Source organism: Aquarana catesbeiana, linkage group LG13 (assembly GCF_042186555.1).
Source record: "Aquarana catesbeiana isolate 2022-GZ linkage group LG13, ASM4218655v1, whole genome shotgun sequence".
NCBI lineage: Eukaryota > Metazoa > Chordata > Amphibia > Anura > Ranidae > Aquarana > Aquarana catesbeiana.
Window position 1 is genome coordinate 86,416,280 of NC_133336.1, and position 19,005 is coordinate 86,435,284.

Consider the following 19,005-nt stretch of genomic DNA (forward strand, 5'->3'; position numbering starts at 1 on the left):
TACTGAGACATCTACTTTAAACTAGCCTTAATCATTTTCTTAGTTCTACATTTCCCATAAACTTGTAAATGTTTAAGAAAGTCCAGAGACGAGCTATCTCAGCAGTAAATTAAAAAGACCCATGCATCTTAAAGTAGATCTATGGGGCACAAAAATGCAGGACTTTTTTTCTCAGAGAAAAGCTACAGGAACTCAACCCTCTCTCCTAGGTCATGTTTGTCTCCACCCCTATCATCCCCTTGGACTGTCCCTGGAACTGCCCCTAGACCCACCCTTCAGCAAAGAGACATCCCTAATATTCAGCAAAGAGACAGCCCAATCCAGCAAAGAGACAGCCACGTATATTCAGCAAAAAGACAGCCCAATTGAGCAAAGAGACAGCCCCAAATACCCAGAAAGTGATGGCCCAATCCAGAAATTATACATTCCCAAATATCCAGCAAAGAGACTGCTTAATCCAGCAAAGAGACAGCACCAAATATTCAGCAAAAAGACAGCCCAATCAAGCAAAGAGACATCCCCGAATATTCAGAAAAAAGATGGCCCCAAATATTCAGCAAAAGACAGCCCAATCCAAAGAGACAGCCCATTCCAGCAAAGAGACATCCCCATATTCAGCAAAGACATCCCCATATATTCAGCAAAAAGATGGCCCAATCCAGGAAAGAGACATCACCAATCATTCAAAGAGACATCCCCGAATATCCATCAAAATAACAGCCCCATATATTCAGTAAAGAGACAGCCCAATACAGCAAAAAGACATCCCCAAATATTCAGCAAAAAGACGGCCCTAAATATTCAGCAAAAAGACAGCCCACTCTATCAAAGACAACCCAATACAGTAAAGAAACATCTCCATATTCAACAAAGAGACATCCCCAAATATTCAGCAAAAAGATGGCCCAATCCAGCAAAGAGACATCCCCAAATATTCAGCAAAGAGACTTCCCAAACATTCAGCAAAGAGTCATCCTCATAATCAGCAAAAAGACATCCCCAATTTTGAGCAAAGAGATGGCCCATTCCAGCAGAGACATTCCCAAATATCTAACAAATAGACGTCCCAATCCAGCAAAGAGACAGCCCCATATTCAACAAAGAGACCATTCCCAAATATTCAACAAAGAGACATCCTCAAACATTCAGAAAAGAGACGACCCAATCCAGCACAGAGACATTCCCAAATATCCAGCAAATAGACGGCTCAATCCAGAAAAGAGACAGTCCCATATTCAGCAAAGAGACCATCCCCAAATATTCAGAAAAGAGACATCCTCTAATATTCAGCAAAAATACGGCCCAATCCAGCAAAAAGAGCCTAATCCAGAAAAGAGACAGTACCAAATATTCAGCAAGAAGACATCCAAATCCAGCAAAGAGATGGCCCCATCCAGCAAAGACACAGCCCAATCTAGCAAAGAGACAGCCCAATCCAACAAGAGACAGCCCAATCCATCCAAGAGACAGCAGAGAAACAAAAGGGGGGGGGTTTCCAGCGCTCCGCAACATGTGATGTCTAAGGTAAATAGTACAATGGTAGCTATAATAGCACATTAAAATAAGGCAGGTAAATTCTAGAATGAGGAGGCAGCCATCCTCAGAGGGTGTCCATTACCTCTGTTGATAATCAATGTTGAAAAAAGGAGGGGTGTGGAGGCGCCAACTGTGGTAGCTTGTTTATGCAAAAATAAAAGTTAGTGTAACAATTACACTTACTGGTTCGCAGGGTGGAGGTGTTCCTTTGAGATGGAAAAGTGTCCTGGGATGTGCTGTTATCTTGTTTCCGGCTCGGATTTCATTCCTTCAGGCGTCTGGGTGTGGAGCTGTGAGCCCCGAGCGCGTAGCCTGTACTATCCCTGCATTATCCCCAACACCAGCCTGGACGTTTGCCGTGCATCAGTGACGTCATTTCCTCTTCTGCACTCCAGAGTGGTCAGCGTGGAGCTTTCCATGCACTGGATGCAGTGGTTCAGCCTGTGTACAGACTCCACAACCAGACGCCTGAAGGAATGAAATCCGAGCCGGAAACAAGATAACAGCACATCCCAGGACACTTTTCCATCTCAAAGAAACACCTCCACCCTGTGAACGAGTAAGTGTAATTGTTACACTAACTTTTATTTTTGCATAAACAAGCTACCACAGTTGGCGCCTCCACACCCCTCCTTTTTTCAACATCCAAGAGACAGCCCAATCCATCCAAGAGACAGCCCAATCCATCCAAGAGACAGACCAATCCAGCAAAGAGACAGCCCAATCCGTTAAAGAGACAGCCCAATCCAGCAAAGAGACAGCCCAATCCAGCAAAGAGACCTCCCAATCTAGCAAAGAGACAGTCACAGCACAGGTGTACATCCAAGAAGCATTACCAGAGAGTGCACACACAGCCCCATTCAGCAGCACTGGCAATTCAATTTACCAGAATATGTTTAAAAACATGCTTCCAGGACAGGCTATCCAAACGATCAAACTGCAGCTCTTCCACACAGCTGAGCAAACTGGCAACAAAATTTGTTTCTGGTCTGCAGGGAGAGGCAGACCGGAGTGCAGATGATATCACTCCACCTTCCACCCTCTCAAGCTGCAGCCGGAACAGAGCTGTATATCGCGACTATTATTATTGTAATATGCTTACTGCGCCACTGCCCTGCTATGCTACAGACAGACCAAGAGAGAGTGCTTTGCTGCCACACTGTCTCTGGCAGAGGTGTCAGAACGGCGTATCGTCAGAAAAAAAGCCCTGAAAAAATGTATAACTATATTGCAAGCTATCACTAGCATGTTTTATTACCTGCTGAACCTACCAGTAGATCTGTTATTTTTTCCACCTCCTTTAAAACTGAACTCCAGGGAAAGCAAAAATGCTCCCTTGCAGTGGGGCTGCCCCCACAACAGGAAGGATTAAATGCTTACAGGCGCCTCTGAGCGTAGAAAGTAAAACATTTAATAATAGAGCAAAAAACTCACATGGAGGACATAAATGATAGGCATATGTAGTAAACCGGTGGAAGAGAACTGCACTGGTCAGCGCTGAGAGCCATGTCACACCACTCGCCGAGTGGTTATGGTTAGTAAGATGGTGGGTTGTTGAGAGCGAGGGCTGGAATGCAAGCTGGAACACAGCGTCGCTAGTGTTGACATCACCGGCATGCTCACAACGCTTTTCTAGGGGAAAAATGCACACTAGGGGAAATACACTCAACATGCGCTCCTTTTTCAAGCTCTGAAAGGAGAAAGGAGCATGCTCTGAGTGTATTTCCCCTAGTGCGCATGCTCCAAAACACATTACGAGCACGCTGGTGATGTCAACACAGATGACGCTGTGTTCCAGCATGATTTCCAGCCCTTGCTCTCAACCACCCACCATCTTTCCAGCATCTTGCCGGCCAGGACAGCTCCACGAGTGGCGTGACACGGCTCTCAGTGCAGACCAGTGCAGTTCCCTTCCACCGGATTACTATATATGCCTATCATTTATGTCCTCCATGTGAGTTGTATTCCTTTGCTCTATTATTAAATGTTTTGCAGTCTACACTCAGAGGCGCCTGCATTTTCTTCTTTTTTGCATGTTTGGAGGCTGCTTCTACTCCCCCATAAGGCTGGCCCTGAGCACATTGACTGTGTATCTTCTACCCAATACAAAATGACTGCCACTCTAAAAGACTTCATGATAGACCCTGCATCATTATAGGATTAAATACTTGTTTAGGTCTAAGGAGCTGCAAAGCCACAAAAGGCAGTTTTACTTACCCGAGACTCTGCCCCTGCAGGCTCTCTCCAGGCTGTAAGAGGGGTCCTCGCAGCCTCTTCTCCCCTATGCACTACCATGTCGCAGGTCCTCTGACACCATTAAGTCCAAAGCCCTGGACTGGACACAAGGATGCCAAGGGACAGTCCATTCCTGGAGGGTAGGGGAGAAGATGAGAGCACTGGCTACTAAGTAAAGCTGCTTTTTGCAGCCCCCATGACCTAAACCAGCATGGGGCAACCCCATTGCAAGGAAGCATTTTTCCTTTCCTCAGAGATGGAAATATGTAGCAGGACGTCACTTTGTGAACATGGTAATCTTAGATGGAAATGTGGTGTTAGGGCGCGTTCACACCAAGAATTGCACAGGAACGTGCTGTGTGTTCCTGGGAGATTCCAATTTGATCCAGGTGCAGTAGTTCAGCCTATACATTTGAATGGGGTGAAATCGCACTGGATTGCACCATAATCATCACTGTTATAAGCAATCATAGTGTAAAAAAAATCCTGATAACTTTCCCAGAGTAGTACAGTGTTGCTTTGGTAATAATGCACTGATCTGGTCACAGATGTAAAAAATAAAAAAGTAAAAATAAAATGTAAAAAAATAAATAAAACATTTGTAAAAAAAAAGAAAAAAGTTAAAGAAATTGAAACAAAAATTATTTTATTTTCATTTTTATTTTTTTACATACTGTCACCAGTCAGTGTTCTAAATCCCTGCCACACATGACGAGACTGCATTGCTCTGGTGACAGTATGCAAACAAAAAAATTAAAAACATAAATTTTATTTAATTTCTTAATTCTCCATAAAATTGTGACAAATAATTACAACTTCAAAAAACTCACCATGCCTCTTACTAAATACCTTGCATTGTGTACTTTCCATAAAGGGGTCATTTAGGGGGTATTTGTAGTAACTTGCCATTTTAGGGCCTCAATAAATAGGCAGTATTGAAGAGGTTAAATAAGCAACAAACAAATTAAAGCCCAACTCTAGCTAACACTTTTTTTCATTTGAAAAATAGTTTTAAACCATATAAATAAAAGCTGACTGTTGTAAGAACCCCCGGAAGTGTTATGTGGCTTGTCTCAAACCCTGTGACTATTACTTTTGCCGGACAACTTGGTCTGCATGTACATGTAGACAAAAAATATAAATAAAGGTCTGTGAAATAAAAAAAAGGTATTCATATACTGAATACTGTTATTACAAGTATTAACCACATACAGATAACAGAGTAATTTTTTTTCTATAGTGGGCCTTTTAGGTTACATTTTACAGCAGTAGGTAAATTTGGTTATCAAGTTCTGAGAGCAAAAGATCTATCAGTATTATAATAGTAACTGGAATCACTGGGAATCATAGAAATCTATATAATAATGGAGTTGTGAATTCATCTGTTTAGGAAATGTAAATATTGAAGTAGTAAAGACGAATCCAGCATATTCATTAGAAAGGCCCTGGCTTTCCGAATTAGATTTTAAAGGCAAGCCCACTATTGTGAAATAATCTTTCTAAGGCAATCCCTTGCATCATGCCATACTGAATATTTTAATAGTACAGTGCCCACACTTATATACTGTTTTATGCTGCCCAGAAAAGTTTATATTCAATCAGGCTGAAATGAGCTTCCTGTACTGTGGGGCCCCATGGTAGACATACAGCCAGCTATGGTGGTAGATATTTTTGAAGACATTGGAAAAAAATACTTTTTTTTTTTTCCCGGAAAAAAATGGAAATGTTCAGAATTTTTTTTTTTAATTTCAGCGTGCAGTGGTTGTACAAATTAAATGTAATTTTGTTACACTGTGACTGTGAAATGCAGTGTATATGAAATTATGCTTGAAATAAATGTGCAGCTTATTCAGTATCTAAACTAAACTTGCTTTTTAAAATTGTATTTTCTTATTACAAATGGAATAACAAGGACTGTATATGTTAAGAAAATTTGAACTATACATCAGAACAGGTAAACTGTCCTTTTTTCCCCCACAAATAAAGCTTTCTTTTGGTGGTATTTGCTCATCTCTGCGGTTTTTGCGCTATAAACAAAAAAAAAAGCGACAATTTTGAAAAAAACACAATATTTTGTACTTTTTGCTATAATAAATATCTACATTTTTTTTTAAAAAAAAAAAGCAAATTTTTTCTCAGTTTAGGCCGATATGTATTTTTCTACATATTTTTGGTAATAAAAATCGCAATAGGCGTATATTGATTGGTTTGTGCAAAAGTTATAGCGTCTACAAAATAGGAGATAGATTTATAGCATTTTTATTATTATTTTTTTTTTCTAGTAATGGCGGCGATCTGCGATTTTTATTGTGACTGCGAAATTATGGCGGACACATCAGACAATTTTGACACATTTTTGGGACCACTGACATTAATACAGCAATCAGTGCTATAAAAATGCATTGATTACTGTAAAAATGTCACTGGCAGTGAAGAGGTTAACACTAGGGGGCGATCAAGGGGTTAATTGTGTTCCCTAGTGTGTGTTCTAACTGAAGGGGGAAGGGGACTGACTAGAGTGGATGACAGATCGCTGTTCATACTTTGTATGAACAGAAAATCTGTCAATTCTCCCCGCAGAGAACCAGGATCTCTGTGTTTACACACAGAGATCCCGCTTCTCGCTGTGTTATGAGCGATCACGGGAGCCTGGCTGTCATCGAGACCGTCAGGCACTCACATTGGCTCCGGGGACGAGCTGCGGGTGCGCGCACGAGCTGCAGGCGCGCGTGCGCCCCTAGTGGTCACCAGAAGGAGCGACGTAACATAACGGCCATGCGCCTGCCTGTGCCATTCTGTCGAAGTACAACTGCAGCGGCTGGTCGGCAAGCGGTTAAGATCTTCATGTTATATAGTTTGAATGCCATGTCAAAGATATATTATTATTATAAACATATTTCACGCTTATTTTTTTCCAATTTTTCCAAAAAAAAAAAAAAAAACAGCCAATTTTTCCAGTTTTTTCCGGGTCTTTCCATCTCTAGTGGTAGATCCGCCCCTGATTATCATTATAATTAAAAATCTTCATAAGTTCATATTGAAAATAATCTGCTGTGGACTAGCAATTCACAGCCCATCATAGAACTTCACTCACCTTTCTTGCCTGAGTTACCCTGGCTTGAGGGCTTATCTGTTACTGAACCTGCAAAGAAAAGAAATAAACAATGTCAACAAAAAAAGCCATAGGCATTTGTGATATTTTAAATAGTCAGAGCTGTTCTGTCACATAAGATGAATATTGCTTTTTTTATCTTCTTCATGTTACAGAATAACTCAAATATTGGGTCCGGTGCTATTAGATATAACACAACAAGCCTCGTAGAGAAAAGGAATATAAGACTGTCATGCTTCAGCATCTAGCCAACTAAAGCAAGGAAGGTCAAAAAACTCAGCCCAGACCAGTTTCTTTTTGGAAAAAAGGTAAGAACCTTTGTAAAGTTTTTTGTTGTATTTTGTCTCCATTGGGGAGACTTACCCTCATTTCCTTTTGCGATAATGCCCTGTAATACCCACACAACACAGATTGTCACCAGGACAGGATGTTAGGGGAAATTTGCTCAAAGTAGATATAGATAGCAATTTAAAAAATCACAACATTTCTTAAAGGGGTTGTAAAGGTAAACATTTTTTCACCTTAATGCATTCTATGCATTAAGGTGAAAAAACTTTTGACAGTACCGCCGCCCCCAGCCCCCCCCCGTTTTACTTACCTGACGCCTCGAATCTTCTCTGCTCGTCCTCATCATCTTCATTGCAGCTCAGCCTGGTCGCTGATTGGCTGCAGTGGATGGATTGAAAGCAGCGCAGCCATTGGCTCGCGCTGCTGTCAATCACATCCGATGACGCGGCGCGCCGGGGGGCGGGGCAGAGTGATACAGCGAGCGGCTATAGCCGCCGGCTGTATCACGGGAGCGCGCCCGCAAGCACTCACCACCATGCGAGGGAGCTCGCATTAAGGTGGTAAATGCTTGCGGGGAGGAGCTGAAACAGCCGCCGAGGGACCCCAGAAGACCAGGTTCGGGGCCACTCTGTGCAGAACGAGCTGCACAGTGAAGGTAAGTATAACATGTTTGTTATTTTAAAAAAAAAAAAAAAATACCTTTACAACCCCTTTAACCTCCCACACTCTACAGAAAATAAGTGTTTTTATTGCTGTTTGGTTCTCTTTTGAAGAAGTTTTCCTTGCTGCCCCAGAGATGGAAGCTAGGAAGTAAGGAAAGATTTCCCCAAAGTGGACAAAGTGGTGACTACTATTGATGTCGGTTATCACGTCAGATGACACTGCCATCATCAGAACTGGATTTCTGTGATGAAAGATTTTAACGGACATTTTTTACAGACCCCCAAATTCAGTAATCTACAGGGGGTCCCCGACTTACGAACATCCGACTTACGAACGACCCCTACTTACGAACGGGGCCCGAATGACGTCACTGCTGGCCGAATCTTCCTCTCCTGAGCCTTTCCTCCGTTCCTGGCTTGGCTGCGGGTCCCCTTCGTCCTCCTGCCTGCCCATCCACAGGCCTGGTATGGTCCGGTGGCTTGCCAGGCCGCTGAAACTGCCCGTCGTGGCCGAGGCCTTGTGCGGCCTACGAAGCCTCCACGATCCCCGGTCTTTCCTACGCCGCTGCCCCGCGATGGTGCACCGCGGCCGGCCGCACGGCCGGCCGGCCTGCCTGGCCTCTGATGGCTGCTTTCACCATCCATCTCCCTGCTGTGCCATACAGTGTACCTCTCTGCTGTCTCCTGTTGCTGCTGCCATGAAAATAGTGAGAGGGGAGAGCAGTGCTCAGCTGCGATCCTGGACTCCTGTTTTGGAAGTGACAGGGTCAATAAAGAGAACCTGTCACCTCCAATTGCTATCACACAGGGAATTGTTTCCTCCTGTGTGATAGCAATAAAGTTAAGTGAAAAAAAAATTGATAAAAAAAATAAAAATAAGAAATACAGTAATAATTAAATTATTAAAATAAAAAAAAAATTAAAAAATGTAAAGAATAAGAAAAATAATATTAAAAATAAGAAAATTATACAAAAATAAAAAAAAAAGTAAACGACAAGCTACAAATAAATACAAATAGAAAAAAGTGATTAAAAAGTAAAAAAATAAAAGAAACAAAACATATTTGAACTAACCATGCCACCCCTGCCATCCGGTTGCCTTTCTCTGTTGATTTGGGTTTACATCCTGTCTCTGAGACTAGATTTGCACTTAAAAAAGGTACTGTTCCGACTTACAAACAAATTCGACTTAAGAACAAACCTACAGTCCCTATCCTGTTCGTAACCCGGGGACCCCCTGTACTTGTCAAAGTGTGATGAAGATACTATTTCCCGGTACTAAATGATCACTAAATGTAGGGACTCTCCAGTATGCGATTCCAATGGCACTGCTTTCAATTATCGGCCTGTATAGCTAACACATGAATGCTTTTTTTGTTTGAGATATTAATGAAGCTCAATTATAATCCTGATAAAGAAGTACTGTTAAGGTCTTAGTTAACTGTTCCCCCCCAGAAGCAATAGGGGTTGCTTTACCAAAACCAATTAGGCTCTTGACTTTGCAAGGGAATTTTGCTTAGTGAAACAAATGACATAAAGCTTTGTTAACTTCCGTCATCCAATCATGTACACCCAAAAATAAAGTTGTTTTTTTTAATTTGCACATAATTGAGTATTTTTTGCAAAGTGAATGTTCACCACATTCACTAACCTAAGGGAAAATTCCCCTGCAAAGTGAACAACCTATTTCCCTATTTCCCATAGAATCTGTGACATGTGCGGCACATTTACAGCTGTCACTTAATATTGAACTGGTTTTTATATATATGGAAAAGGCATGTTATTAACAAGTCCTCACTTCCAAATCCGAAATAGAGGTGCTAATTCCTCTAAATAAATAGTGCTGTCTGCTGTGCTTTGTAAGTGTTATTCTTTTGAAAACGCATTTTGAAACACTTGATCATTATCCGTATAAAGTACCAGTTTGGAAACTGCGCTGGCTGATTTTTAGAACAACCGTAATTGAAAAGTGTGGTTATAATTGGACATTACACTGAAAACACTAAGAGCCATGGACACTGGAGGCTGGCCAGTTCCAAGCTGGCATTGCTGCTAAAGCAGGTATTTGCTTATTGCAACTCTTGGCCATCATAATGTTTTCCAATTTATTATCCAAAAAATATTTACAACTGTAACTATCCTTTCAATTATTTAATAGGTGTCCAATAATGCATCTATCTAAGTAAATAAAAAAAGAGCAAAATCTCTAAGACACAAAGGTAATCCATATTGATAGGGTATTGATTCCATGTGTGAAAGAAGGTCTGCGATTGGGCATCCACTAACAACCTGTGGTCCTATAATAATGAAAAAAGGCTTTAACCACTTGCCTACCGGGCACTTTTACCCTCTAACCGCCCAGGCAAATGTTCAGTTTTCAGTGCTGTCACACTTTGAATGACAATTGCTCAGTCATGCAACACTGTACCCGTAAGACATTTTTATTGTTTTTTTCACACAAATAGAGCTTTCTTTTGGTGGTTTTTGATCACCACTGAGTTTTTTTCTTTTTTTCTAAACAAACCAAAAAAGACTGAAATGTTTTTTTTTCATAGTTTGTTAAAAAAATTTGCAAACAGGTAATTTTTCTCCTTCACTAATGTGCGCTGATGAGGCTGCACTGATGACCACTGATAGGCTACACTGATGGGCAATGATGAGACAGCACTGATGGGCACTAATAGGCGACACTGATTAGGCTGAACTGATAGGCGACACTGATGGGCACTAATAGGCGGCACTGAAGGGCACTGACAGGTAGCACTGATAGGCGACACTAATGGGCACTAATAGGTGGCACTGATGGGCACTGATATGCAGCACTGATGGGCACTGATAGGCAGCACTGATAGATGACACTGATGAGGAGGCACTGATGGGCACTGATTGGCAGCACTGGTGGGCAGTGATTGGCAGCACTGGGGGGCACTGTTGGGACTGCACTGATATTCAGGACACTGATAATCAGTGCCCTGATTATCGGTGCCCATGTCCCTTTAACACAAACTCATTATCAACTTTCTTCTGCTCTCCTAACCGGCTTGTGTTGACATCTGTGATCAGCTGTCATTGAACACAGCTGATCACATGGTAAATGGCCGCTGTGATTGTCTCTTTACCCTGATCTGTGATCAGCTGAGTCCTTCAGACTTGGGGATCACAGAGCGCTGCCCACGCAGAAATGTGATCACGGGAGGACATCAATTGACACCCTCCTGGCAAATCAAGCCCGCGCTGTAGCCGTCATTCGGCTATAGCATAGGCGGCAATGGGTTAAAAGCCAGTAATAGTGATTGCAATGGAAAAAATGTTTTAAATAAAAGTGTTTGTCTGTAATTAAAGTATAACTATAGGCAAAACCTTTTTTTTTTTTTTAGTTTTGAATAGAGTGGAGGGGGAGTAGGACACCTAAGTAAAGGTAAATAAAATTCCAGATTGTGGGTTATCCCCAGAAAAGTTTGGCTATGGGTCAGGAAGTAAAGGGAAATCCCCCCAATAGGACACAGATGACAAAAAAAAAAACAACTGACAGATGTTATAAGCCTCCCTATTGGACAGCACACTGGGGCACCTAATCACAAACTAAAAGGACATTTTATTGTTATTCATTTTTACTGTTCTAACAAATCTTATGGTACTTCTAAAGAGTATGAATTCCCTGCCCCAAATAAAGTTTACAATCAAATGCCCCTAACAGCAGATAGCATACACCCTAGGACCAGTTCAGAGGGAATCTGATAAAACTAACAGTATGTTTTTTGTTTCTGGAGAGAAATCTGACCAAACCAACACAGGGAAAATACACAAACTCCAAGCAGACAGTGTCCTGGAGTAAGTACTTCAGTGCCTTCAATTGTTTTATCTTAAGTTGTTCTTATGTTCACAGTGGTCTGAAATCTAGTTTTAAGAAAATGCTAGAGATAATGATTATATTTTAAATATAAGCTCTTTGTGAAGTCCACAAAACTGGACTTTTCCTTTAATAACACAGTTTTTAAAGCAGAATTAAACCCTCCTATCCCGACCTGTCAGGGACTTAGCCGCCTGAAAAGTCACGCTCCATGCATTGCAATGGAACCGTTCTAATAGGAGCGACCTTTGAAAACTGTTCCTGTACTACTTAGGGGCAACTTCGGAGCGGCTTGCATTGACTTCTATACAGAAGTTTTGCAAGCCGTGCTGAAGTCCTGCTGTACGGGGTGGCTTCAGAGTCTTTGAAGTCGCCTCTGTGTGAATTGGCACTTACAGCCAAGAAGGATGCCATCTTTGTCTGTTTAGTCTGCAGTTACCTTGGTGCTGAACATACAGTAAGATCAGTTATGACACCAGGCATTTGATGGCTTGACAGTTCAGTTGAGTTCAGTTGAGCCAAAAAGCACCCGTGACATTTATCATTCATTATGTGCCTTGAATGTAACTGTTTTGGGATTGATCATGAAATTGTTTTGTTTAGTTCCGCTTTAAAAGTGATAAAGCAGATTGCTGTTTTTTCTGGTTAATTCTTTAAAGCGGAACCAAACCCATTAATGGTTTCCCAATACATTTAAATTCAAAGCATGCCGTGAATAATAACCCACATTTGGATTTGCTCTCATCCCAACTGTCAAGCCAACTGATGTAACTGGTGTCATAACTGATCGCATGTGTAGCACCATGGTAACTGCAGATCAAACAGAGGCTACAATGGCAGATTCCCTGACTGTTAGGGCCGGTTCACACTAGTGTGATGCTAGACATTGCATGTGATTCGCACCACATTGCTGTGCAGATCACATGCGATGTTTGTGGGATGCAAATTCAGCCATACATACTGTATGGCAGAATTTGCATCGCATTCAGAACAAACTCGTGCAGAACCCTTTTTTTATCCGTACATCACTGCGATCCGATACTGATGCATTTTACAAACCGATTTTGGGGTGTTGTTAACTTAACATACACTCAACAATCAGTTTGCATGAACAGGTTGCGATTTTCATGCGGTGTGAATTTGCAGTGAATTCGCCCTGCATTTAGTGTGAACCAGCCCTAAGCACAGGTTTACATTGAGGGCGGGTTTGAAATCGCGTGAGTTCAGATGAATTCGCACAATTTCAAACTGGCAATGCAGTCCAACTTCAGGGGTGATTTGACAGACATCTGTGGTGGTTTCTGCACAGATGTCTATTCAAATTGCCCCCCAAAGTCTGCAAACGTAGTATAGGAACTACTTTTGGGAATCTGTGCGGCGCCGCACCGATTCGGACGGTACCATTGCCGGCAATAGCCGCCCATTTGGCATGCGAAATCGGCCCAATCTGAACATGGGCTGAAGGAGAGAAGACTTTAGTTTTGCTTTAACCAAACTGACCTTTGCTGTTAAGTGTGCTCTTTCTTCATCAAGATATGTTCTGAAGAGCAGGTCACCAACATTAGGATTGATTTACTAGAACTGGAGAATGAAATATCTGGTGCAGCTGTGCATGGTAGCTTCTAACTTCAACTTGTTCAATTAAGCTTCGACAAAAACCTGGAAGCTGATTGGTTTCTATGCAGCACTGCACCAGATTTTGCACTCTTCACTTTTAGTAAATCAACCCCGTTGCTTTTTTTTAACAGCATGGCTGTCCAAACCTATACCTGGACTAGAACATCTGACCCATTAACTAATACCCAAAACCAATTACCCTCTTTTCAAGACTACTGGTTTTCAGTGATTAGTATGTTACCTAGAGGATACTTCTCACGAGATTAGGGGTATTTCTGCTTTTTAGTAATTTTTACCTAACAGTTTGAGATCCCGGTTAATTTTAAACATGTTATCAATAGATATCAGTTTTAAATTTTACTTAATTGTAGTTTACTAACAAATCTACCCCTGTCAACAAACACTTGAGAAAAGGTGACAAGCAAGGGATGGTTAAAATGTACAAATACCAAAAGGATGTGAAGAGATGGTAAAATGGGTTGTTAATAAATGTATCCATGTCAAGGAGTACTTGAAATAAGTTTTACCAAGAGGGAAAATACTTTAAAGCTCAATCGCACCTAAAACGTTTTATTTTGTTTAGAATACAGCCTGAAAGGGTTGTCTTCGAGGCTGGCCATAGATTATTTCTCGATCTGCCCCTGGGGCTGATTAAAAAAAAATGGATTCCCCCATCCACACAAGTGAGGAGGATGGGGAAATCCTCCCCGTGCGCTATTGTATTCTGACTGCCAAACACGACCCATTCAAGTGAATGAAGCGCATTGCAACATGCATGGTTAACATTTTTTTGGGTTAAAACAGGCAAAGAAGGAAGCAACATATCACCCCCTGTCATTCGCCTGTGAAACCAATTCAACCTGGAGTGACAACCAAGGGCTACCGCAAGTATGAAAGAGCCCTTGAAGAAAAAGAAACTGGTCATGACCCTGAGCTATTTCAACTGATCATTTGGTAGAAAATGGTAAATCAAAGGTTGCGGTAAGTAAAAACTGTATGCCATAATGATCACGTTTGAGATATGGGCAGCAGAATTTATATGCAAATTTTGACTTTTCTTGTATAGTCAAGCTTCGTTCCACCTTACCAACGCTCAGTTGGCCAAAGTGGCCACCTATCAAATTAAAAGATCATTAAGCAGCTTTTGTATTTTTTACTATATGTTTAGTTTGAATTGCCAAGTTTTTTTTTTTTTTTTTTCTGAGGCAGATGTGTTCACTGACATGCACACTTGGGCATAAGTGTGAAAATCAACTAACACAAATGCCTGACTACTATTTGTGTTTGATCTGGTCTTACGGAACCCTCGTACATCATTAACATCTGCTACAGTCATCTAATAAGTACCTTTACAGAACAATCCAACTAAATAAACATTATAAAAAAAATAACTAACACAGAAATGTGTTTTGAGGCATTTTTGTAACTGAGAGAATCCTGGTAACCGCTGGTTATGAATAGGTTTAAGAGGATTACATTCTGAAGAAAAAATTCATATCTCAGCAGTAGCAGAGATATCCTCATTCGTTTCAACATTAGCAGCCATGTAATGATATTACCTAGGCTTTCTTCGATACCTGAACATACAGGAGTCTTGTTCTGCACAGAGGAGCCACTGACAGGTTTACCATCGGGTGTAACGCACCAGCAATATCCTGTGTAAGTGTGACATTGCACCTGGCAAAAGAGAATAGAGAGATTGTTACAAGACTACAATTTATACATTGTATTGTACTTTCTAATAGTACTTTTGTGTTGGGCATTAGACTGCCCTTTAAAGCATAAGTTCACCTTTATGGGAAAAAAATAATAGCTGCACATATTTTCCAGAAAAAAACAAATGCGTTTATAATTTTTTCCAGGAAAGCATTGAAGCCATGATCAGCATGTGCAATATGGGCTCCTGCAGACATGTCCTCTGGCTTTCAGCCCGTACCTGTGTACAGGCTTTCTGTTTAAAATGACATGTCAATGGACTATGAGAGCGCTCATCAGCACCCCTACAGCCCATTGAAACTACAAGTCTTTGTAGTTTATTTATTCACAGAAAACTGTGAATGAATGATGCGGCTGTGTGGGCGATGTCAAAAAGTGACAGTGAGTACGGGGAGAAGAACTCCCACCTGCTGTCATGGGGAAAGGGGGACTGGTGGGGGAGGTGGCAGCAGCTGGAACATGTTACATGTTCCACCCTAAATACGGGTGGAACATGTAACATGTTCCAAATGTGAGCATATCCTTTAAAGAGAACCTGTCAGAGAGAATTATTGTAGATGTCATTGACAAATTTTATGCTCTGGTTTTGTCATCCTTATTCTTTTATGAAGTGATTCTGGGACCTAGAACATGTATGCCAGTGAATTCATGCATGCTTCTTCTGGGCCAATGTCTCTTAGTTATGAAGCAAGGATACAGATAACCTTAAGTTTAACCTCCACTATATCTGTTCTAACAGGTTACCGTAAAAGGTGTTTACTAAATGAATTTAAGAATTCACCCCTGCTTCCTAGCACCTAGATTCACAGGTACTGCTGATTGATTGAAAGCTGACAATGTCTGCAGAACCAGCCCTTTTGCACTTCAGATGTGCTAAACCAGGGGTCTCCAAACTATGGCCCTCTAGTTGTTTAGGAACTACAATTCCCATCATGCCTAGTCATGTCTGTGAATGCCAAAATTTTACAATGCCTCATGGGAAGTTTAGTTCTGCAACAGCTGTAGGGCCGTAGTTTGGAGATCCCTGTGCTAAACTAAAGTATGCAAGTGAGGAATTGCCCAAAAGGGTACTCACAAACTGCTGCTGGAACAGGAAGGGTTAATGCAGGTCTGCAACTCTATCACTAGAGGCAGCAGGGAGCCCAATGCACCCATATGATAGAGGAGGTGGTGCAATGGCAGAGGCAGGAAGTTCAACATTCTGCACATACCCAAGGGAAATGGTGTACACATGCATAGTGAGGCAGAATGAAGAGGTGAATTTGTTGCAGCCAGTGCTCCTGACATTACCTTCTTAGGGGCACCAGTCAAAATTAAAAAAGCCAGAAAAAGACCCTGAAAAAAAGGGCAAAGCCCTGACTCACGGTGACTGAAATTCAAAAACTGCCCTGTGGTACAACACATTAATAATAGAGGACAGGGAACAGGATCTAGTGGGCATGCCCCATCCTGATAATATTCACCCTATTGGTGGGTAATCTTTCTAAACAGTAGTGTTCCACCAGCATGCAACATTTTCCTGAACCTGTAGAGCGCTCTGTGGCTAACCCAACACATTACAGACTAGGTGTCTAGGCAAGTGTCCTCAGGAGCATTAAAGGCTGGCCAAGCTTCTTCTTCCCAGAGGAGTCCAGGTACAGCCCCTGTGGCAATATTGAAGACAACTGACTCAGGAAACTGCAAAATGAACCCCTTCTGGTCTAGCAGCAATTGTGAAAAGAAAAAATCTTGCAACTAGTTTGCTTCTCCCAGTAGAAAGAAGATGTCCATTCTCCTAGGACACTAGCAAAAAACTGAGGCATGCTGGGAGTTGGGGGGAGAGGGGTTATACTGGAATATCCTTACAGCTGTGTTTTACCAGTGTTCAAACTCCTGAAGGCAGCAGCATATCTCTATTTATCTGAAAGCTCATCCTGTGTTCTGTAATGTATGATTTAGAAATTACATTTTTACATACAGTGCATTATTCACACACAATAATAAGTATATATCTATTTGTATATAACATATTGGTAAAGCGCAGGTAAACAATAAATGAGTGGGCTGATCTTTATGAGCTCATGAGATATTTATATTCAAGTCTGTATTGTCTCTTTAGCCCCGGTTCACACTATTGCAATGTGAGAACCAGGATGATTCCAGTGTGGGTTTCCGCATCGCATCTCCCTCGCAGACAGTTCACACTGCCCTCTGCAAACAGCTGCGGGTGTCAATACAAAGTTAATAACACCCCGAGATCGGTTCGCAGATCGCAGTGGGAACTGTGAATTCAGACAGGAGTCGGATCACATGGGTGTGAACACTCATGCAATCCGATTCCAGTGCTGGAAAAAAAACTTCCTGCAGCATTTTCATGCGAATGTAATGCGAGTTCAGTCATACAAACTGTATGGCTGAATCCGCATCACACAGACATCGCATGTGGTCTGCACAGCAATGCGGTGCGAATCACATGCAATGTCTGTGTTTGCAATAGTGTGAACCCAGGCTCACAGTAGTATGAAATCATAATTTAAAGCCCAGTGGAAGTCACAATATTATCTTATGCAGTCAGAAGGAAAATGTGCTAATAACCTCAATTTTCATAGTCTTACCTCCACTCTCCTGTTGTAGCAATTATTCAGGGTGTTTAAATATGACTGTGCAGTCTAACAGGCACCAGCTTTAGACCCACTGCTCTCAGTAATCCAAACTCCATTACCAGACCTGGTCAGACAAGCCCCCACCCATTCCCTGCAAACACAGGTCTGTTTAAAACCCCTTTCACACTGGGGCGGTGTGGGTGTTAGCGGTAAAGCGCCACTAGTTTTAGCGGCGCTTTACCGCTGTTATAGTGGCACTTTGGTGCCAGAAGGGGTTAAAAGCGCCCGCTTAGCGATGCTTTTATATCGCTTTGAAAGCGGCGCCTATTAATTTCAATGGGCAGGGGCAGTGGAGGAGCGGTGTATACAGCGCTCCCGCACCGCCCCAAAGATGCTGCTTGCAGGACTTTTTTCTTGTCCTGCAAGCACACCGCCTCAGTGTGAAAGCACTCTGGCTTTCACACTGGGGCTGCAGAAGAGGCAGTTTGCAAGCGCTTTACAGGCGCTATTTTTTTAGTGCAAAAACGCTTGTAAAGCACCTCAGTGTAAAAAGAGGTCTAAGTAAGCTTATAGTGAAGGATATGGCTGTTAGGGAGCTGTGCCAGCACAAAGCACAGCAGCATGAGGGAAGCAATAAGCATTTTTACTGTCAGCAAAGGATATTTTAAAATATTTTGCAAGCAAAAATTAGCTACATGACATAATGTGCAAGGTCACAGGACTATAAGGTCTCTTGCACACTGTACATTTAGCCCCAGTGCACGGGGCTCTGTCATTTAGCCGCAGGCAGGGAGCACAGGTGCACTGCCTGACAAACTCTGTGAGAGGCTGACAGCTGCAGCGGCTGGCTGGTGCACCAAGCAGTACTTACATTTAGGTCAGTATGCACCCAGAGACGAATACCCAGAACTCTGCCTTTCATGCAGTCATTTATGGCCACTTACTGTCTTAAACAGAAGCACCCCTGAGTGCACCACCCAACCTGATCCAGCAACAGCAGCTGTCAGCCTCTCATAGCCTCTCTCACCTGTGCCCTATGCCCACAGCTAAGCGCTCACTGTGCATCCAAGGATACACTTGTGTCTGAGCACAATCTCATTCTTTGGCATTCATTTTCCACTATTTTTTGGGATTTATTGCATCAAGGGGCACCAGGTGCAGTGGACTAAAGTCTTCATTCAAATGGTGTTTCATTTGTGGCAAGTATCTGCACTGGGTAGTGGATAAGCAAGCATGGCTAGTCTTTTATAGAAATCAATGGTGTATTACTGATAACATGCCTCCTAAAAACAGCTAATAAAAAAAATACCAGATCAAGACAGGCAGATGTTAAATTTTTATGTAATATGTCCTGCAAATATGGTGGTTTTTAGTAAGACCTGGGTTCGTCATTATATAATAGGGAAG

At 42.0% G+C, this 19,005-nt stretch overlaps 1 protein-coding gene across 11 annotated transcripts in view; it reads right to left on the reverse strand.

The window, feature by feature from the left end:
- SMOC1 (SPARC related modular calcium binding 1) overlaps nucleotides 1-19,005 on the reverse strand; it is a 296,270-nt gene that overhangs the window by 106,996 nt on the left and 170,269 nt on the right. For 7 of the 11 annotated variants that reach the window (XM_073609800.1, XM_073609809.1, XM_073609806.1 and 4 more), the window contains exons 4-5: nucleotides 14,860-14,977; nucleotides 6,866-6,913 (exon numbers count right to left, since the gene is read on the reverse strand). In XM_073609800.1, the coding sequence (XP_073465901.1) occupies nucleotides 6,866-6,913; nucleotides 14,860-14,977 (166 nt within the window). The remainder of the gene's footprint in view (nucleotides 1-6,865; nucleotides 6,914-14,859; nucleotides 14,978-19,005) is intronic. The other 4 variants (XM_073609810.1, XM_073609807.1, XM_073609805.1 and 1 more) reach the window with 1 other exon arrangement.